Here is a 22,944-nt window from a genome sequence, read left to right as displayed (position 1 = left end):
TATAGCTATGGGCAAGTCATTTAATCCTATTTGCCTCAGTTTTTTTTTTAAATGAGCTAGAGAAGGAAATGGCAAATCACTCCAGTATCTCTGCCAAGAAAACTCCACATAGGATCAGAGCCAGACCCAGCTGAAAAACAAATAAACAACAACAGAAGAAAATGGGATCAAAATCACTGGTAGAAGTCCATGCATTCCTCTGAGACAGGAGGGTCATAATGGAAAATAAGCAAAGATCCAGATGAACTGAAATTCTACCTCTTTGTAGCTTTGTGACCTTAGATCACCTAATAAGTCACTTAGTTAGACTAGGATAGAGATTAACTCTTGCCTTGAAATTAAAATCTGTTTGACTAAACTTCCCGAGTTTTGGATTTCTCACTGACAAATGGGTATAATGTAAAGGCTAAATATAATACCATATTTTAAAATGCCTTTTAAAAACATTCAAATGCTATGTAAATGTAACCTATTTATCTTTTTTTTTTCCTTGTACTATGCTTAACACAGAGTGGTTGCTTAATAAATGTTCATCAACATTCACTGAAAACGTAATACTCAGCAAAAACTTGTAATATGATATTGTCCTTCATACATAAAGGACATCATCAACCACCCACATACACAAGATGATTCATTCTTGAATAATTTTTTAAAAAGCAATCTAACATCAAAGTGAAGGGTATTTTCCAACCCCAAACTTCAGATTTTTCACAAAAATAAATAGTAATATTTCATCTGGGAACAGAGGTGAGATATGTCTTATAAGAAGTAAAAGAGCATAAATCCAGAGAACCAACAATGAAACACACTGTCCACCTTAAGACAAAAATGATAGATTCAAGGTACAGAATAAGACATACATTTTTGGACCTGGACAATGTGAGGATTTGTTTTGTTTAAACAAAGCATCTACCAGTTCTGATGGACCAGGCCATCCTCAGCAACGAGATCAACCAAATCATTTCCAATGGAGCAGTAATGAACTGAACCAGCTATGCCCAGAAAAAGAACTCTGGGAGATGACTAAAAACCATTACATTGAATTCCCAATCCCTATATTTATGCACACCTGCATTTTTTATTTCCTTCACAAGCTAATTGTACAATATTTCAGAGTCTGATTCTTTTTGTACAGCAAAATAACGTTTTGGTCAGGTATACGTATTATGTATCTAATTTATATTTTAATATATTTAACATCTACTGGTCATCCTGCCATCTAGGGGAGGGGGTGGGGGGGTAAGAGGTGAAGAATTGGAACAAGAGGTTTGGCAATTGTTAATGCTGTAAAGTTACCCATGCATATATCCTGTAAATAAAAGGCTATTAAATAATAAAAAAAAAAAAAGCATCTGTGCTTCAAGAACCATTTTTTTTTAATTAAGAAGGTTGTTGGAAAAGCAATTTTTAATAGGAATACTAAAAAAGGAAAAAAATTATTAAACACTATTTTAAATGTACAGAAGTAAACAGAAAGAAGCAAAAACAAGTAAGACATGTTATATTCCTAAAAGGAAAATCAAGCTGCACACAAGAGATATTACTTCATATACAATTCTCCTTTTCTTTTCTATTTTGTATATGGAAATACTCATCTTATTTGGTTTTTGTAAGATTAGAATTTAAAAAATGTAAACCATTTTTTGCAAAAGTTAAGGAAGGCTAATTTTTTGAAATTAATTTTTTAAAAAGCAATTCTGGGCCACTTAACACCATACATCAAAATAAGGTCAAAATGGGTTCATGATCTAGGCATAAAGAATGAGATTAGAAATAAATTAGAAGAACATAGGATAGTTTACCTCTCAGATCTGTGAAGAAGGAAGGAATTTGTGACCAAAGAAGAACTAGAGATCATTATTGATCACAAAATAGAAAATTTTGATTATATTAAGTTAAAAAGGTTTTATACAAACAAAACTAATCCAGACAAGATTAGAAGGGAAGCAATAAGCTAGGAAAACATTTCTATAGTCAAAGGTTCTGATGAAGGCCTCATTTCCAAAATAAATAGAGAATTGACTCGAATTTATAAGAAATCAAGCCATTCTCCAATTAATAAATGGTCAAAGGATATGAACAGACAATTTTCAGATGAAATTAAAACTATTTTTAGTCATATTAAAAGGTGCTCCAAATTATTATTGATCAGAGAAATCTTTGGATTTTTAAGACAATTTTGAGATACCACTATATATCTCTCAGATTGGCTAGGGTGACAGGAAAAGATAATGCTGAATGTTGGAGGGGATGTGAGAAAACTGGGACACTGATACATTGTTGGTAGAATTGTGAATGCATCCAGCCATTCTGGAGAGCAGTTTGGAACTATGCTCAAAAAGTTACCAAACTGTGCATACCTTTTGATTCAGCAGTGTACTGTTGAGCTTATATCCCAAAGAGATTTTAAAGAAGGGAAAGGAACCCATATGTGCAAAAATGTTCATGGCAGTCCTTTTTGTAGTGGCTAGAAACTGGAAATTGAATGGATGCCCATCAATTGGAGAATGGCTGAATAATTTGTGGTATATGAATATTATGGAATATTATTGTTCTGTAAGAAATGACCAGCAGGATGATTTCAGAGAAGCTTACATAAAATGATGTGCAGAACCAGGAGGTCATTATATACTTCAACAACAATATTACATGATGATCAATTCTGATGGATGTGACTCTTCAAAAATGATACAAACCAATTCCAAGTGTTCAGTAATAAAGAGAATCAGCTACACCCAGAGAGAGAACTATGGGAAATGAGTATGGACCACAACATAGTATTTCCACTCTTTCTGTTATTTTTTGCTTGCATTTTTGCTTTCCTTCTCAGGTTTTTTTACCTTCTTTCTAGATCCAATCTTTCTTAAGCAGCAAGATAATTGTATAAATATGTATACATATATTGTATTTAACATATACTTTAACATATTTAACACGTATTGGACTATCTGCCATCTAGAGGAGAGGGTGGGGGAAAGGAGGGGAAAAGTTGGAACAGAAGGTTTTGCAAGGGTCAATGTTGAAAAACTACCTATGCATATGTTTTGGAAATAAAAAGCTATAATAAATTTATTAGTAGATAAATAATCAAAAAAAAAAAAAAACAATTGTGGGCTATAGAAAATCATATGAAACATTACCCCAAATAATTTTTAATAGAAATGCACACTAAAACAATGCTATGATTTTAACACAAACATAACAAATTAACAAAAATGAGAAAATGTGGAAATAGTAAATGTTAGAAGAATTATGTAAATACTCATGAATGCAACATTGGCAAATTTTAATCAGTCCAAACACTCTGGAAAGCAATTTGGAAATATTCAATAATCAATAACTTGATTAAGCTCTATGTGTCAATCATAGTGCTACTAGGTACTGAGGATACAAGTTTAAAACATGAAAACAATCCCTATTTACAAAAAGTTCAGATTTGGCAATTAAGAGAATGTTGATCACTTTGAAGGGAGTAGTTTCAGGTGAGGGAGGACAATTGAAGCGAAGATTACAAATGACTTTAGAATTAAAGGAGAGAAAGTAAAGGCAGAAAATACAGATAGTTTTTCCAAGCAGTTGGCCAAAGGAAGAGAGGTATACAACAAGAGCTTAAAAGGATGGCAGGATCTACTAAAGATTTTTTTGGGGGGAAGGAGGAGGGGGAAGAAGGGGCATAGTGCTAAAGGGCTTTGGTTTTTTAAGATGGGGAAGAATTGGATACATTTGAAAGCAATAGGGAAGGAACTAGTATATAAGAAGAGAACAGAGATTCAAGAGATAAGAAGAACTCACTGAAGACACAAACTACAGAGGCAGGCTGGTTTTGGCTAATCAATTGTGCTAATGAAATGACAGAATTGCCCGTGTTCTTAATTCCAGATATCCCACTACTAAGTATATAGGTAAAGGTCAGTGAAAAAAAGAAAAGTCACATATATTCCAAAACATTTGCACCAACACTTTTCACGGTCAAGAAGTAGAAAGTTGTTGCCTATGAACTGGGGAATAGCTAAATAAGCAGTAGTGTATGAACGTAATTAAATATTACAATGTACTAAAATATTCTTACTCTGTGAGAAATGATGAAAATGATAAATACAGAAAAACATAGGAAGGCCCCTATGCCTGAGTGGTTCAGTGGTAGACTTCTCCCCTGACTTGTTGGGAAAGTATTCCCCAGCCCATGTTGCTTCAGGTCACTAGAAGGCACAGAGAATAGATTTGGAGGGGGTGTGGGGGTAGTCAGGAAGAGCAGAATTCAAATCCTGCTTCATTGACTCTCTAGCTATGTGATCTTGTTCAAGTTAGTAAAAGTCTCTGGACTCAGTTTCTCCATGTATAAAATGAGGAGACTGGATTGATGGTCTTTAAAGTTTCCATTCAGCTCTAAATCCATGATCCTAAGAACCTAGTAAACAGAAGAAAACAACATACACAATGGGAATGGAAATAACAACAACAGAACAACTGAAACTGATTATTGCGAAATTATAGTAACCAAATTTAGTTCTAAAAAAAGAGAGATGAGAAAGCACTAGTTGTCCCTGCCTTTGCAGAGAGGATATAATGGGTGTGGAGTACTTCACATAATGCCAATTTTTTTTTATATGTTGGTTAGTTTTGATGAACTATTTTTTTTTCTTTTTTTATCTTCTTTGTCATAGGGCTAACTTTTTGGGAGGGGAGAAAAAGGACATTATTGGGAAATGTAGAGGATATTAAAACAAAAGTTGTCAAAGAATCTCATGAAAATGAAGTGTCTCCAAAAAAAAAAAAAAGAAAGAAAAAGAAGAAGCAAAGGAACATTCATAAAAGAGGAACAGGAAGATGCCAGTTTATCAGTAATTAAAGACACATATGAACATGCAGTGGCCTGATGAACTACTAAATAAAGTAGCAAACTTTTCTACAAAGTAAGCGGAATAACATCAGGAATTAAAGATTATGACAATGATCTACTCTAAAGAAGCGCTACCAAAAAAAATGTAATCCCTTTGGGCTTCTTGTACAAACTGTGTATTCAATTCAATTCACCTGAACAAGCATTTAATGAGTACCTAACAATGAAATTAATAATTGATAACAGTCATATAAAGCTTTACAGATTTCAAAGCACTTTTCACATATGTCTTATATGTCTCACAATCATCTTGTGCAAGTAGGTACTGTTATTATCCATCTTGAACAGATGAAGAAATGGGTTATAAGTGACTTATTCAAGCCACTCTCCAATTAATAAATGGTCAAAGGATATGAACAAACAATTTTCAAATGAAGAAATTGAAACTATTTGTAGCCACATGAAAAGGTGCTCCAAATCCCTATTGATCAGAGAAATGCAAATCAAGAAAATTCTATGATACCACTACACACCTGTCAGGATTGACTAAGATGACAGGAAAAGATAATGACAAATGTTGGAGGGGATGTGGGAAAACTGGGACACTGGTTCAATGTTGGTGGAACTGTGAACGAATCCAACTGTTCTGAAGAGCAGTTTAGAACTATGATCAAAAGTTATCAAACTGTGCATACTCTTTGATCCAGCAGTGTTTCTACTGAGCTTATATCTCAAAGAGACCTATAAGAAAGGAAAGGGACCTACATGTGCAAAAATTTTTGTGGCAGCCCTCTTTGTGATGGCAAGAAATTGGAAACTGAGTGGATGCCCATCAATTGGAGAATGGCTGAATAAATTATAGCATATGAATGCTATGGAATATTATTGTTCTGTAAGAAATGACCAACAGCATGATTTCAGAGAGGCCTGGAGAGACTTATATGAACTGATACTAAGTGAAATGAGGAGAACCAGGAGATCATTATACATGGCAACAACAAGACTATATGATGATCAATTCTGACAGATGTGGCTCTCTTCAACATTGAGATGATTCAGACTAGTTCCACTTGTGCAGTAATGAAAAGAACTATCTATACCCAGAGAAAGAACCATGGGAATAAAGGGTGGAACACAGCACAGAATTCTCATTCTCTCTGTTATTATTTGCTTGTATTTTTTTTTCCCTCAATTTTTATTTTTCTTCCTTCTTGATCTGATTTTTCTCATGCAACCGGAAGGCTGTGTGAATTTGTACACACATATTGGATCTGGTATGTATTTAGGTATATTTGACATGTATTGGACTGCCTGCTGCGTGGAGGAGGGGATGAGGGGAAGAAGGGGAAAATTTGTGGCAAGGGGTTAGACAGGGGTTAATGTTGGAAAAAATTACCTATGCATATGCTTTGTAACTAAAAAGCTTTAATAAAAATAAATAAATCAATAAAAATAAATGACTTATTCAAGATGACACAGCTAGAAAGAACTACAACTCCTGAGTTGAAAGGATTCCAACTCAGATCTTTCTGATTCCAAGGCCAATGATTCATTTATGATATGCCAGACACTGTGCTAAGTGCCAGAGATACAAAAAAAAAATTAAACCATATCTGCCTTTAAATAGCTTACCCTCTGCAGGGGGCAACTAACATGTATACAAAAGAGGCACATGGGGCAATTAGATGGCACAGATAGAAGAAGTGAAGAAGCCCAGAACGGGAATCCTGCCTCAGATACTGTAAGGCTAGGCAGATCACTTAACTTCTCACAAACTCAGTTTCTTCATCTGTAACATGAGATTGTACTGAGAATTAAAAGAGATTAAAATATGTAAAATGATTTGCAAACCTTAAAGCTTCAGATAAATGTGAGCTATTAAAATACTAAGTAAATGCAAAAATCATTGCAGCTAGAGTCAATATGACTGTATCCCACTAAATCAGTTTTTCTTAAATCATATATGTGAAAGCCTAATCTAAAAAAAACCTTTACAAAAGTTTATTTTCATGCTCTTTTATCTATGAATAGCTTCATTTATATGAATAATACCTTTCATTTATTCTGCTAAACTGATTTTCCCAAAGTTCTCTTTTCTGTAAGGGAAAAAAATTTTGAAATGAGAAAAATCTAATTTAGAAATTAATACCAAGTTACAGTGAAGAAAAGGGGACAAATATGTAAAATCTACCTCCAAGATCTACTGAGAACAAAGTAAGATAACTTCTCACAAATATATTCACATCAACCAAAAGCCAGAAAAGCATTTGCAGTAAGTAATATTTCAAAATAGTGAAATCACCTACAAAAAGAGGTCAACTCCTGGTTTTTAACTTAAGGTCTTAGAGCGTTGCCTAGACTAGTAAAAGGTTAAATGAGTTATCCAAGGCCACACACACAGTGTGTGTGTGTGAGTGTGTGTGTGTGTGTGTGTGAAATAGAGAGAGAGAAAGAGAGAGAGAGAGAGAGAGAGAGAGAAGAACTTGAACCTAATTCTTCATTGCTTTAAGCATTATTTGAAATACTGTGGTATTTCAAATAAATGATAAATTACACGAGATACAGTAAATAAACCATATTTGATTATAACACCTGTTAGCTTTCAGGTAAGAAGCATTTCAACTTTTGCATATAATTTCAAAATTGGCTTACAATAGTTTTTTTAAAGGAATCTTTTACCTGCTATCAGAATCTGACGCTATTTCTTTTCTCCCTCCAAAGCGGATTTGGCACTGCATCAAAAAAAAAAAAAAAAAAAAAAAAAAAAAAAAAAAGGCATTAATGGTTGAGACATAGGACATTTTAAATCAATCCAACATTAAAATTTAATAAATACCTACTATGTGCTGGAAACTATGCTAAGCTAATATAAAGAAAGACAAAAGACAGTCCCTGCTCTCAAAGAACTCACGGTCTAATGGAAAAGAAAACATAAAAACAACCATGGACAACCAATTCTGAGGGGGAAATGAAAAGAGGGCATAGGAAGGACAAATTCAAGATGCTGAATCAAAATCTTGCTGTACTTTGACTATTATCACAAGACTAAAAAGTCAACAAGCAAACTGACCCTCTGATTATTTTTTTTTAAAGTAAGGAAAAGTTCATGTTTAAAAAAGAACAAGGAAACACTTATCACCAATTTATTGTCAAAGAGTTACTTGAAAATTACTAAAAAAAACTGGATAATGAACCTTGTAAGTCTCTATAACTCATAAAGATTGTCTACTATTAAGGGCTGAAACAGTGGAAAAAAACGTACCTACACACACCAACAAAAGGAGAATTCCTTGACACTAAAGACAATATAACTGCACAATCTCACTAATATAGCAGGTTTTTTTTCTTACCTGTTTAACCGCATCCAGTAGCCGTTCTAGTAGAAACTGTCTTTTGGTATCATTACTCTGTGATCCTAAAATTCAACAAAATTATATTAATTTTATTTATTAGACATATATTATGACTTGAGATATCATACAAATGATTTTCCCTACTGAAGTGATCATCTCTAAAAACAATGTTAAACTATAACCCAAGTTACTCTTACTAAGGAAAACAAATATTAACCAAACTTCCTAAATAATACTAAGATTACTTCCTAAAAGGTACAAGTCAACATGCATTTATTAAGCATCTATTATGCTTCCGGCAGAATTGACATAAATGTTAAAAATGCAATGTTACATTGAAAAAGTCACCTAAAAAACATGTCTTTTTTCACACTACTATCTGCAACTTACCAAAGAAGGCTATGTATTCACAGACTTTCACTCTAACCTGATGATATGTTCCCTACTGGCTTTCTCGCTCAGGATCCTGAAAGGCCTTTTGAACATGTTTCTATAAATACATTCTGCTCTTTAATTAGCTGTAAGTTTACTTTGTGCTATTTTTTTACCCAATAGAAATAATAAGTTTTCTTTCTTTTCCCTGTTCCATACTCAGGTCAGTTTGCCCTTTAAGCAATGCCAGTTTGAAACTCAGTGTGGCAGTCTGGGTTTTTTTTATTACTTAAGACAAATGAGAGCTAATTCAAGTACAAAATTAAATTTACTAAAGTATGATGGAATTTGGGGGTACAAACTATTTGAAGTTTAAATAAATCATGTATATTTATCCAAGAACTGATAAAATAAATTAAATCATCCTTTCTAGAGGTTCTCTGACATTATTTCCCTTTTGTTTTTTCAGATTGTTAAACCTTTAAATTCTAACTTGACTCGTTTCCTCCTTTAGTACAAAGACAAATAACTGCCTTTAAAAAGTAACCATGTCTCTAAACAAAGACCTTTTCATTTGGGACAAGTTTTTCTTCTAATGATGAGGTCCTGGGTAGCCAGATGGGCATTTGTAGAGAAAGCCTGAAGCTCTGTACAGAAACAATCTGAAAAGGAGCAACTCCCAGCATCAAGCAGGGAGGAGTACAGCTAGAAAAAAGAGTAAACCTGTTTGATTTTGATCAGGTCTTTTGTCTTTAGGTAGGCCTTTTGTTCAAATGAAGTGAAGATCTCAGTAACTGTACTTACTGTGTCCAATCAGAAAGCCAAGTTATAATGTCATCAACACCACTCCCCAGGTTATATTTCCCCTATAGAAAATATGCTTATAATGTAGAAATTTGTTAATTCTTTTTAAGGTGCCAAATCCTTTTGAGGGATAATCAGCCAGTAGATGGCTACTCCTTGTTATAGGAAAGGACATGACCATCAACAATAATGGATGTGGCTCTTTTCAACAATGAGATGACTGAGGCCAGTTCCAATAATCTTGTGATGAAGAGAGCCATCGGCACCCAGAGAGAGGACTGTGGGAACTGAATGTGGATCTCAACATAACATTCTCACTCTTTTTGTTGTTATCTGCTTGCATTTTGTTTTCTTTTTCATTTTTTTTCCTTTTTGGTCTGATTTTTGTTGTGCAGCAAGACAACTGTATTAAATATATATACTGGATTTAACATATATTTTACTATGTTTAACATAGATTACTTGCCCATCTAGGGAAGGGCATGGGGGGAAGGGGGAGAAATAGGAACAAAAGCTTTTGCAAGGGTCAATGTTGAAAAATTACCAATGCATATGCTTTGAAAATAAAAAGCTTTAATTTAAAAAAAAAAAAAAAAAGCCAATGAGGTGATTCATGCCAATTCCAATAAGTCTGATAATGGAGAAAACCATCCACATCCAGACAGAGGATTATCGATACTGAATGTGAAATACTACAACATAATATTTAAAGCTTTTATGTTGTTGTTTGCTTGTTTTTTTCCTTCTCATTTTTCCCCCTTTTGATCTGATTTCTTGTACAGAAGACAAATGTAGAAATATGTTTAGAAGAACTGCACGTTTAACCTGTACTGGATTGCTTGCTGTCTAGGGGAAGGGAAATGTAGAGAGGGAAGGAAAAAAGTTTGAAACACAAAGTTTTGCAGGGGTGAGTATTAAAAACTATCTATCATTATTTAAAAAAGAAAAAGAAAAGAACACCTTAATGAGAGAATAGGCCAAATGGTAAAAAATACATAAAAATCCAATGAAAAGAATGCCTTGAAAATCAAAATTGATGGAATGGAAAAAGATACAAAATATCACTGAAGAGAGCTCCTTAAAAATGTAATTAGTCAAATGAAAAAGGAGATACAAAAGTTCACTGAAAAAAATAATTCCTTAAAAGTTAAAATGGGGCAAATGGAAGCTAATAACTTTATGAGGCATCAAAAAACAATCAAACAAAATCAAAAGAATAAAAAAATTGAAGAACTATCTCATTTAAAAAAAACATCTAGAAAATAGATTTAGGAGAGATAATTTAAGAATTATTGGAATACTTGAATGTTCTGATTCAAAAAAGAACTTAGATATTATCTTCCAGGAAATTATCAAGAAAAATTGCCCTGCAGAAACTAGACATTGACTACATCTAACACTGTATACCAAGATAAGGTCAAAATGGGTTCATGATCTAGACATAAAGAATGATATTATAAACAAATTAGAAGAACATAGGATAGTTTACCTCTCAGATCTGTGGAGGAGGAAGAAATTTGTGACCAAAGAAGAACTGGAGATCATTATTGATCACAAAATAGAAAATTTTGATTAAATAATTTTGATGATATTAAGTTTAAAAGTCTTTGTACAAACAAAACTAATGCAGACAAGATTAGAAGGGAAACAGTAAACTGGGGGGGGGGGAATTACATTCAAAGGTTCTGATAAAGGCCTCGTTTCTAAAATATATAGAGAACCGACTCAAATTTATAAAAATTTAAGCCATTCTCCAATTGATAAATGGCCAAAGGATATGAACAGACAATTTTCAGATGAAGAAATTGAAACTAGTTTTAGTCATATGAAAAAATGTTCTAAATCACAATTGATCAGAGAAAAGCAAATTAAGACATCTCTGAGATACATCTCTTTCAAATTGGCTAAGATGACAGGAAAGGATGGTGATAAATGTTGGAGGGACTGTGGCAAAACTAGGACACTGGTACATTGTTAGTGGAACTGTGAATAGATCCAACCATTCTGGAAAGCAATTTGGAACAATGCTCAAAAAGTTATCAAGCTCTATATACCCTTTGATCCAGCAGTGTTTATACAGGCTTTATATCCCAAGATCTTAAGGAAGGGAGGGGACTCACATGTGCAAAGGTATTTGTAGCAGCCCTTTTTGTAACGGCAGGAGGCTGGGGACTGAGTGGATGCCCATCAAATGGAGAATGGCTGAATAGGTTGTGGTATGTGAATGTTATAGAATATTATTGTTCTGTGGGAAACGACCAGCAGGATAATTTCTGAGAGGCCTGGAGAGACTTACATGAACTGATGAGCAGGACCAGGAGATCATTATATACAACAACAACAAGATTGTATGATGATCAATTCTGATGGACATGGCTCTCTTCAACAATAATTCAAACCAGTTCCAATTGTTCAGTGATGAAGAGAGCCATCTATACCCAGAAAGAGGAATATAGGAATTGAATGTGGTTCACAACACAGCATTTTGACTCTTTTTGTTCCTCTCTTTTTTTTTTTACTATTTGATTTGATTTTTCTTGTGCAGCACAATAATTGTATAAACATGCATGCATATTGGATTTAACATATATTTCTGTGGTGTTCTTTTTCCAAAACACAGCCAGGTGATAAAAAGTTCAGATCTTTTATTGTGTCCTTCAATATAGCCCGGTTAGCCCAGAGGCCTATCTCTCTGCTTGGTTCTAAGAGCTCGGCCCGAATGTCCCCAAATCCAAAGGTTTGTCCTTCCGACTCCAGCCAGCACAAAGGTAGAAGATACAATGAATCTCTCTTGCCTCGAAGATAGGGCTTGTGGGCTTCCTCACAGAGTGCTCCTCCCAGACCCCTGGGAATGTTCCCAAGTAACTCTCTCTAGCTCTAAGAGCTTCCTGTATATATATGATCTCCCAAAGGTTAACTCCTCCTTGTGGAGAGAGAGGGATTCTGGGTTATCTCCCAGAGTGCTCTCTGGCCCTAAGGGAGGTGTGAATTCGGATATCTCATACTAATCCCTGAAATCACCCAAACGTGTGAACTCCATTGAGTACTTAGACGCTTATGAGCTCTCTAAAGGTGTGAACACAAGCAACGTTTCTATCAGTTGTACTTAGTACCTTGTTTCAAGTTCTGGCCCAAAATATCTCCTTCCAAGATCAAATCAATCATACTGAACTGTGCTATATTAGATAAGTCATTGGAGTTGATAGAGACAATAATTAACAGTTTGTAAAGATTCCAACATATTTCTACCATGTTTAACTTAACTTTAATTGGACTACTTGCCATCTAGGGGAGGGCATGGGGGAAGGAGGGGGAAATTGGAACATAAGGTTTTACAAGGGCTAATGTTGAAGAATTGTTCATATATGTGTTTTGAAAAACAAAAAGCTTTAATTAAAAAAAAAAAAAATGAACAACTGCCCTAATATTTTAGAACCAGAGATAAATAGGAATTGAAAGAATCCACCAGTCACCTCCTAAAAGAAATCCCTAAATGAAAACTCCTAGGATTATTATAGCACAATTCCAGAGCTCCCAGAACAAAGAGAAAATATTGCAAGGAGCCGAGAAAAAATAATTTAAATATTGTACAGCTATAGTCAGGATAATACAAGAATTAGCAGTTTCTGCATTAAAGGACTGGAGGTCTTAGAATATGATATTCCAGAGAATAAAATAAAGATCCAAAGAAAGTATAAACACTTCTAAACTACTGCCACTGAAACAGCAAGCCATGGAGCTTGCTGGATTGCGAAGTAACCTCAGCTGCACTCACAGGAATTTCACCTCTGTAATAGCTTGGTCAGTCCTGAGTTTGAGCTCAGGAATTGATAAGTGACACCAGGCTCAGCTATGCTACCAAGACATGGATGAGAAGGAACCAAAACACACCAGTTGAGTACAGAAGCGATAAGGTATAAATGCTGCTGTCTATGGGCAAACACAGGAGAGTGAAATTCTTAGATTTGGTTCCAGGCCAGAGGACAGAACTGAAGGAGCACCTGAGGCCAAAGGTATCATCCCACACATACCAAATGACTGCACTAACAATATGCTATTTAAAGAGAGAGAGAGAGAGAGAGAGAGAGAGAGAGAGCAAGCAAAGGAGAAAGAACCCAACCATAGAAAGTTACTGTGGAAATTGAGAAGACAATGGTTCATCATCATAGGAGCATACTGGGAGTAAAAAAAGCTCTCCTACCCAAAAAAGTAATGTCAAATAATAATCTGCCGAAAAAGAATTTGTAAAAAAAACTCAAAAAAGATTTTAAAAATCAAATGAGAGAGATTGAGTAAAAACTAAAATTAAATATAAATATATAAAATAAATATTAAAATATAAAAAATGAATATAAAATAAAATTAATTTAATTTTAAAATAAGAACAATTCAAGAAAATAAAAAGATCGCATTTCATCTCTCCCCCTCTTACACATTGCCTCCTGTCATCTCCACTCTTTCACTTATTTTCAATCTCTCCTATCTACTGTCTCATTTCCTATTGCCTACATATCTTCTTGATCCTTTCATCCTCACTATCATCCTATATCTCTTCTGCCCTTTATAATTAAATTATTTGAAAAAACTATGATAGGTGCCTCTACTTACCCTCCTCTCATTCTCTTTTTAACTTCTTACAATCTGGCTTTTGACCTAATTAGTCACCTGAAATTGTTCTCTACAACGTTATTAATGATTTCTTGGTTGCCAATTTCAATGGCCTTTTTTCAATTCTCACTCTCTTTGATCTCCCAGCAGTCGTTGACATCATTGATCACTCTCTTCTTTGACATTATTCTTTCAAGATTTTCAGGACACCACTGTACTGGGTTTTCCTACTTATCTGACCTCTCCTTTTTTGTCTCCTTTGCTGGATCTTCTTCTAGATCACACACTCTCTAACAGCAGGTGTTCCTGAGGGTTCTGGTCTAAATCCTTTTCTTTTCTCCATCAATACAATGGCTTCTTAAAACTTTCTACTTGAGAGTCCTTTTTGTGTGAGATATTTTTGCACAGACCCTATCTCAAATCTGAGCCAAAGTGTTTCTGGCTGCTCCTGCATGTGCAGTGCAAAGTGCTCATGTTGTGTGTCCAGAACCAAGAATGAAGTGAAGTCAACTGATGCAACATGGGCAAGTGACGCATGCTGGATTGATTTCATGCTTGATTTTGAATTAATTTTTGGTTATGTCAGAACCTTTTACTGCTGCCAAATTTTTCACAACTCCTACATTCAGTTATATGACCTTATATAGGGTCATAACTCTATCTGACCCAGTATATAAAGTTTTGATCCATACTACTTTATTTGGTCATGTCATCAGTTCCCTTGGATTTAATTATCATCTTTATGCTAATGATTCTCAATCTCTCTGCTAACTATCAATCTTACATACCAACTGCCTTTCAGACATCTCAAACTAAAAGTCCAATAGACATTTTAAACTTAGTATATTCAAAATAGAACTCATTATACTTCCCCAAAACCCTTCTTTTTGTCCAACACACACACACACCCCTTCTCTTTTACCATAGAAAGCAACACTGTTCTCTTAGTCCAGAAGGCCTGAAATTTAGGGTCATGATGGATTTCTCACTATCTCAACTCACATAGCTAATCTTAGAAGGCCTGTCAATTTTGCCTTTGCAAAATCTCTTGAATATGCTCCCCCTTCTCTCTTCAAACATTGTTACCATGATGATAAAGGCCCTCATCATCTCACTCTTGAACTATTACAACAGTCTGCTAGTGGGTCTGCCTGCCTCACATCTCTCCCCTCTTCAATCCATGCTCAATTCAGCCACTCTTCCCAAAGTATAGATATAATCATGTCATCTCCCTCTTTACCCCCAACCATACCCACAACAATAACCTCCCAGTGGTTTTCTATTACTTTTAGGAGCAAATACAAAATGCTGTTTGGCATTTAACCTAACCCCTTCTTACAATTTACTCCCTTCCACATACTTTAGTAACACTGGTCTCCTTGCAATTCCACAGAGAAGACACCTACCTCCTAGCACTAGACATTTTCTTTGGATGTCCCCCCAAACCTAGAACACTCTCCTCCACTTCAACTACTGACTTACCTTGACTTTCTTTAAGCCCAACAAAGACTCCTCCTTCTAGAGAGAGCCTTCCCCAATCCCTCTTCCTCCTCCTCACCCCACGCCAATGCCTTTACTTTGTACATATATGCTGTCTGTATATAGTTTGCTTTGTGTGTTGTCTCTATCAGATTGTAAGCTCCTTGGAGGCAGGAGAAGTGACTTTTGCCTCTTTTTTGTATACTCAGAACTTAGCATAGTACCCGGCATATGATGTGCACTTAATTTTTTTTGATTGATTGATTGATTGACCAAATCAACCTTTGGTCTGAAAATAACTTTTAAACTCACCCATATTGTCTTACATGAAAATAAGCTTCTCTGACTGTTACTACTACAGGATTACTAAAGAGGAAGACTAACACTCTCACCTTATTACCAAGAATATTTTAAAAATAACAATTTTGTAGCTGACATATGGACAGAAAAAAAAAAATTCTCCAACTGCTTAATTTTTATTTATCCTTTACTCAATGACAGACACAATTAATAGTGAAGGCCAAACTGTAAACCATACTGAACTCTGCCCTTTGCTCACTGTTCCCTCGTTTCTGAGTGAAAAGGCACATGAAAATGAGTTTCCTGTACTTTTAAAACAAAGCCCCACAAGGAGGATTATGTCCATGAATGGGGTCAATAGAAGCTTCATGGGGTCCTTAGCACCATACAATGCTGCCATATTATTCATATAAGTTCAGTCCCATGAAGTAATCTATACCCGTTCTATTATATCAAAGAAAATGGTGGTTTTCAAGCAACCATTTAAACTACTGAGATGAGCACTATTCTATCTAAATCCACAGTGTGTGCTTAAAGTTTGTTGAATTGAATCCAATCATTTTTAAAATACAAACATAATCAAGAAAGAAGCTTAAAATATAACCAAAGGTCAATAATATGCTTAAAGCAGTAAAATGGGTTCAGACAAATTTAAAAATGTAATATCTCTAAATACCTTCATCAAAGCTAGAATTTATTGTGCTATCCAGACATAATTTTAAACATGATTCCTGCTTAAACTCCTCCCCAAAATTTAACCCAGTATATAAGTACCTTTGTTCTTTGGGGCTTTGCCAATAAAGCACAAGCTCTACTAGGTTCTAAAATTCTGGGAAAGCACTAAGTATAGTCCAGAAATGGATTATGTCTGGCTTCTGAGGACCAACCGGTCTGAGATATTCAACACCAGCATGTACCCACTAGGTAGTACGTTCTGGGTCCTCAGCAACCCTTGAAATAAAGATAAATGCAAATGACCCTCAAAAAGAGGAGATCCTTTCCTATAATGCCCGTTTCAAAATGGCAGAAAAGAGAGAAAAGAATGCAAAGAACTTCACAGTTTTTAGACAATTTATAAATATTAACTTATTTACGGAGAGTTGACAGTGCAGTCATCTTGTCAATCTTGTCATTCTTACTATTAAAAGATAAAAAGTTGTAGCTAAATAAAAAGATGAATAAAGAGGGCATAATTATCTTTAATTGCATGTCCAACATCAACAAGAAATGTCATTTCATGCTCATCTTATATTCCAATGCTCATATTTACAAAAAGGACACTATGAAGATGACACCTTTAGTGGTAACATCTACTACAAAGGATAAGAAGGTAGAAAAATTCTACAAAAATCTTCCAAAGTAAGCCAATGTTTGCTTCAATACAAACATATTTAAATGCAAAAATACATGTAGGAGAAGACAAAAAAAGTCATAAAATGTGGTTTGGAAATAAATTATGACAGAGCCCAAAGATTTGTAGAATGTAATTATAATAATTTACATAACACTTTAAGATTTAATAACATAACAGGACTTAGCAAAAATTTTAAGCTTTTGGAATTAGAATTGTGTGTGTATGTGTGTGACTGTGTGTGTATGTGCGTGTGCTGGGAAGGGTATACATGGTGATATAAACTTTATTATCCCCACTTTACATAGTAGAGAGGTTAGATGACTTGCCCAGGGTCACTTGGCTCATCAGTGTCTGAAATGGGATTCAGATTCAGATTTTCCAGACTTCAGACCCAACTGGCTTTAATCACTACACCACTCAGTTGCTTCAATAGATACAAAGCTCTAAATGCAGACATTTGTTTCCCTTTATCACACTTATTTGTTAAAAAGGTTTCCTGGTTTCCTGTTTTTGATGAGTATGTGAGTGTGTGTGTGTGTGTGTGTGTGTGTGTGTGTGTGTGTGTGTGAAAGAGACAGACAGACAGACAAAGCCTGGCTTTTCTGTCATACTTTCAAGAATGCCCTCGATAGTTATCAAACTGTGCATACCCTTTGATCCAGCAATGTTTCTACTGGGCTTATACCCCAAGGAGATACTAAAGAAGGGAAAGGGACCAGTATGTGCCAAAATGTTTGTGGCAGCCCTGTTTGTAGTGGCTAGAAGCTGGAAAATGAATGGATGCCCATCAACTGGAGAATGGTTGGGTAAATTGTGGTATATGAATGTTATGGAATATTATTGTTCTGTAAGAAATGACCAGCAAGATGAATACAGAGAAGCTTGGAGAGAATTACATGAACCGATGCTAAGTGAAATGAGCAGAACCAAGAGATCATTATATACGTCAACAATGATACTGTATGAAGATGTAATCTGATGGAAGTGGATACCTTCGACAAAGAGACCTAATTCAGTTTCAATTGATCAATGATGGACAGAAGCAGCTACACCCAAAGAAAAAAAAACACTGGAAAATGAATGTAAACTGTTTGCATTTTTATTTTTCTTCCCGGGTTATTTCTACCTTCTGAATCCAACTCTTCCTGTGCAACAAGAAAACTGTTTGGATCTGCACACATACATTGTATCTAGGATACACTAGGACATATTCAACATATATAGGACTGCTTGCCATCTAGGGGAGGGGGTGGAGGGTGGAGGGTGGGAGGGAAAAATCGGAACAGAAGTGAATGCAAGGGATAATGTTGTAAAAAAAAATTACCCTGGCATGGATTCTGTCAATAAAAAGTTACTATAATAAAAAAAAGAATTTTTATATAGAGTACAAAAAAAAAAAAAAGAATGCCCTCGATACCTGCACAGATTGTGCTCCGAAAGATTTTATGAGGGGTGAAAAGAAAAGAAATTTTATAGGAATACAGTAGCAAGATAAAAAAGAAAAGTACTTTGAATATACAGAAGAACACAGAAAGCCAGAAATAAATGTAAAAAAACCAAGATATCTGAAAATTATGAGGAATTTGCTATTTTGAAAAAAAAAAAAAAAAAGTCAATTTACACCTAATAGAGATTTGTAGTTTCTTTTTGTGTTCAACTATATTTATATGTATGTGAAAAAAGTTCCTCTTATTTGGAGTTTACATTCAGATTTTAAAAATAAATCCTATGTCTATCATTAATATATTCTTCAGGAAAAAACTCAAAAGTATCTGATATGACTAACCTCAAATCTCACCACAAAACAAACAAACAAAAAAAAAAAAAAAAAAAAAAACCTAAACTAAACTAACAAGCAGGAAATGATTCTTTTAATGTAAAAGTAACTTCCAAGCTGGGTATCCAATTTACAGACAAGTCATTGTCTTATAAAAGCAAACGTCAAAATCAAAACTAAATTAGGAAAAACAACAAATAAGGGCTAGACCTGAAAATGAGGAAACTCAAACATATTCTCCAACAAATATGGAAGGAAAATGGGTTAAAAATTTAAAAAAAAAAAAAAACATATTGTGAGTATCACCATTTCCTAAGGAAGTTCAAATTATGTATAATTCACTACTACACCAAAGAATCTAAAAGAATCTATTTAAAAACCACTTCAGCAAAACATGTGACCTTCTTAACAGACATGGAGAAATGGCAACCAAAGGCAACCTAAGTTTAATAGATAAACACATCTGTAAAATCTTACAGAGGAGGATAAGAGTCATAACATGAGCAATGTCACTTTAGAAAAGAATGAGAAGCAAAACAAATTAAGAGAACCTGGCATGAAACCCAATTAAGGCATTTAAGGATTAAACTAGCAGCTCAATCAACAAACAAACAAACAAAATGTCAAAGATCTATCAGGATGACTTTAACAAATCCCCCTCCCTCCACCACTGACAACAGAACTACCACTTAACTATAACTGTCCCCAATATATAGAGAATCGAGAGATGTATGTAGAAAATGAAACAGACAATCCTTGTTGGGGTTTTTTTTTAAGTTCTTTCTGAATTCAACAAAATCAGAAGCCTTATAATTAAAAAAAATTATTTCAAAAAATAATTACCAATCCACAAATTTACTTTCCCATATCTTTTATGAACACAACCTACACAAGTATTAAGGACATCCCCAGACAAGGCATCTATAGTAAACCACATCTTGGTGCATACCAATTTTTCATTCTATAGAGTAAAATTCTGCCTTAAAATATCTCCTCCCATAAATTGTCTACCATGCATATGTTAAAAACCATACAAGACTTTCTTTAAAAGCCTTAAATACAGAAATAACTATTTGACAATGCTCGAATTATTCATTTTAACATAATATGAAAATATATATCTGCCAAAGGTAATTGCAACTGCCATGAATAATATCTGGAACAGAATCCAAATTAAAGAAGAGTCCTCTATAGATAGAGGTACTGTATTCTTTTTTTTTAAGATGATATTGTTCTGCCTTGCCCAGGAATACATCAAAGTTACAATCATTTGAAACAATATATTCTTACTGTACACAGATGAAAAACCAAGTCAATAATGTCTATTGTCCAGACTATAATATTGTTTTGAATAAGAAGGCTTTGAAAACTCAAGGTGTGAAATATAGCAAAAAAAAAGTTTTTTTTTTTTGCTTCCTTCAATAGAGAGGAGAAAAGATACAGAAAGTTTGGGCTCAGATGTTAGCTGAAAAGCAGCAAAGAGATTTGGGCTTTGGGTGTCTATGGAAACTGTGAACTCAAGATTCTCCATACAAACCAAAATAAGAAAAAAAAAATTATAAACTTTCATATTAAAAAGAAGAAAAAAAAAACCACATGTCCTAATTTGGTTTTGCATTTTTTTAAAATACCCATGGCCAAACTAACTCAGTTGAGAAATTATTAGAGTACAAACATAAAATTTCTAAGATTGATTATGAATATTAACAGCATGTACTTTTTTTAGATTGTGGATATGTAATGGCCCTTCCAATTCTACGATTCCTTCAGTGATATTACACGAGAAAAAAGCATCACATGGGGTGGATTTTTCTTTACACTAGGTCATCAATGAAAAGTCACAATACCAAAAGTTCTTTAGCTGATTCCCAGAGCTAACTCTACTTTAAATATCGGTATACTAGAAAGAGGACTATATGTGGAACCAGAGGGAGAACCATAGTTTGAATCCTGTTTCTGTCACTCATAACCTGAGAAGCTGAGAGCAGTTAAGTGACTTACCAAACCTGGGTTTGTCTTTCTCATCTGTTACCTGAGGAAGATCGATGAAATGACCTCTTAGAGCCTCTTAAATATCTAAGTCTACAATCTCTTCTCTTTAATGGCACTGTCAGCCAAAATGATGGCATTTCAAGTTTTATCACTGATAGAATCAGGTAGTGAATTGAAAGCTCCTCAACTCTGCACTGTTGAGTCAATGCAGGGAAACTAGCTAAAAGTATTATGGTTTTAAGCACTATAGAAGTGTCAAGACAATAAGAAAGACTGCTCCCCACAACACAGCAGAGAAAAGCACAATACATCACCACCTGGTTTGTGAATACAAAGTTCTACTGAAGAACTGATTCTGAAGCTGTCTAGGGCCTTGTGGTCATTATAGGATTATAGATTTAAAGAAAGAAAAGTGATTTTAGAAAAGTGGAGCCAAAGGACCTAGGTTCAAATCCCTGAGTAAGCCATTCATTGTCTCCAGCTTGCCAATTTCCTTATTTTAAATCGAGAGGGTTGGAAGAAATGGCCTCTAAGGTTTCTTCCAACTATGGATCTATTATTCTATGATTCTATACTTTACAAATAGAGATCTGAGGCCCAGAAAGAAGGAGCAATTTAGCCTAGCCTACGTCACACAGGAAAATGGCAAAGGTCAAATACAAACCCAGTGTCTGATTATAAATTCATTATTCTTATCGCTGTATCACAGTTCAGATAGACTGGGTTATCTCCTTATGTGAAAAATGCCCCAAAGAACTGCAAGCAATTGCCCCCTGTGATTTGTCAAAAGCACCATCCCTCTTTCCCTTTATCCTCTCCTCATAAGACTCATATTTAAACCCTTGATGTCTGATAGACATGTTTGTCTGTGGTCTAAAAGAAATAGCCTTTTAAATGTAATAAAATTATTAAATTGTCCTCACCCCAAAAAAGAAAACTGCAAGCAATGCCAAAAATCAATCTTCTAAATGCCTAAAAACCTTAAAATCTAAAAACACTTAAAAAGTGATGAAATGGGGGCAGCTAAGTGGATAGAATACCAGCCCTGAAGTCAGAAGGACTTGAGTTCAAATGTGGTCTGAGATATTTAACATTTCCTAGCTGTGTGACCCCGAGCAAGTCACTTTACCCCAATTGCCTCAGCAAAAAAGAAAAAAAGTGATGAAATGCCAAATAAAACTCAATAATAAACAACAGCAAATAAGTCATTTCAACATTTTTCTGTCCTGAAAAGCTTGGTCCTTTAATATTTATCCTATCATCAAGTTGAACAACTATAATCATTAAGATTTCAGTGTCCAAATCCACTCTTGCTGATCAATATTTAATTCTTATTTTCTATCCTAATATGTCATGTACTATTTTTATTTTTGTAAATTACTGATGTACTTTCCACTTTTCTTTCTTTTTATGAAAACATACACTATTAAGGACAAAATCTTGCCTTAGGATGTTATCGTGGCTAATTTCAGGTCCCTTTCCATTAATTCTTCACTCATAATACTCTTACTGAGAGATTTCACAACCAATGACAAAGAGAAAATAAAAATGTTTAAAAAGTTCATAACTTCCACTGGAATGTGCAAATGCTTTTAAAATGTGTACAAAAAGAGAAGATCAGGGCAATAAATTAAAATCCAAAACTCAAGAAATGAAAACTAATTTTTTACCTAGTGAACCAAGTGAAAGTTATTTCACTTGTATTTTTATCTCCTGAGTCAATGAAATGAATAATAGCCACCTATTCCCCGAGGGTTTCTGTGCAAAATTATTAGTTAAATGTGTGAAGTTTACTAAAATATTATTTGAAGATTCAAAGAATTATTTGATGATGTGGGGCTACCAATTTCTCTATATTACCTTACTTGTTGATATCATCTCTCATGGGTTCAATTATCTCTAAGCAGATAACTCTTTATTTAAAAGGATTTATTTAAACAGCTCCTATCTCTCTTCTGATCTCCAGTCTTGAACCACCAAAAAGCCTACTGGACATCTTGAAGTAATTTGTTCTATAAACAACTCATGTCCAAACTAAAACATGTTCAAAACAGAATTCATT

The 22,944-nt window shown here is 34.4% G+C and overlaps 1 protein-coding gene across 5 annotated transcripts in view; it reads right to left on the bottom strand.

Annotated features, from left to right (window-relative positions):
* The window catches only part of SNX29 (sorting nexin 29), a 629,780-nt gene that overhangs the window by 594,944 nt on the left and 11,892 nt on the right, over window positions 1-22,944 (bottom strand). For 4 of the 5 annotated variants that reach the window (XR_004230463.1, XM_031944363.1, XM_012542944.3 and 1 more), the window contains exons 2-3: window positions 8,194-8,258; window positions 7,523-7,575 (exon numbers count right to left, since the gene is read on the bottom strand). Coding sequence is in view for 3 of the 5 variants with exons in the window: in XM_031944363.1 (XP_031800223.1) it covers window positions 7,523-7,575; window positions 8,194-8,258 (118 nt within the window). In the remaining 2 variants the exon portion in view is untranslated. Of the gene's footprint in view, window positions 1-7,522; window positions 7,576-8,193; window positions 8,259-22,944 lie in introns of those variants that run through there. The other variant, XM_031944390.1, reaches the window with a different exon arrangement.

This window comes from Sarcophilus harrisii, chromosome 1 (genome assembly GCF_902635505.1).
Source record: "Sarcophilus harrisii chromosome 1, mSarHar1.11, whole genome shotgun sequence".
Classification (NCBI taxonomy): domain Eukaryota; kingdom Metazoa; phylum Chordata; class Mammalia; order Dasyuromorphia; family Dasyuridae; genus Sarcophilus; species Sarcophilus harrisii.
Note: the sequence above shows the minus strand (reverse complement) of the source record. Positions and strands in the feature narration are given on the sequence as shown.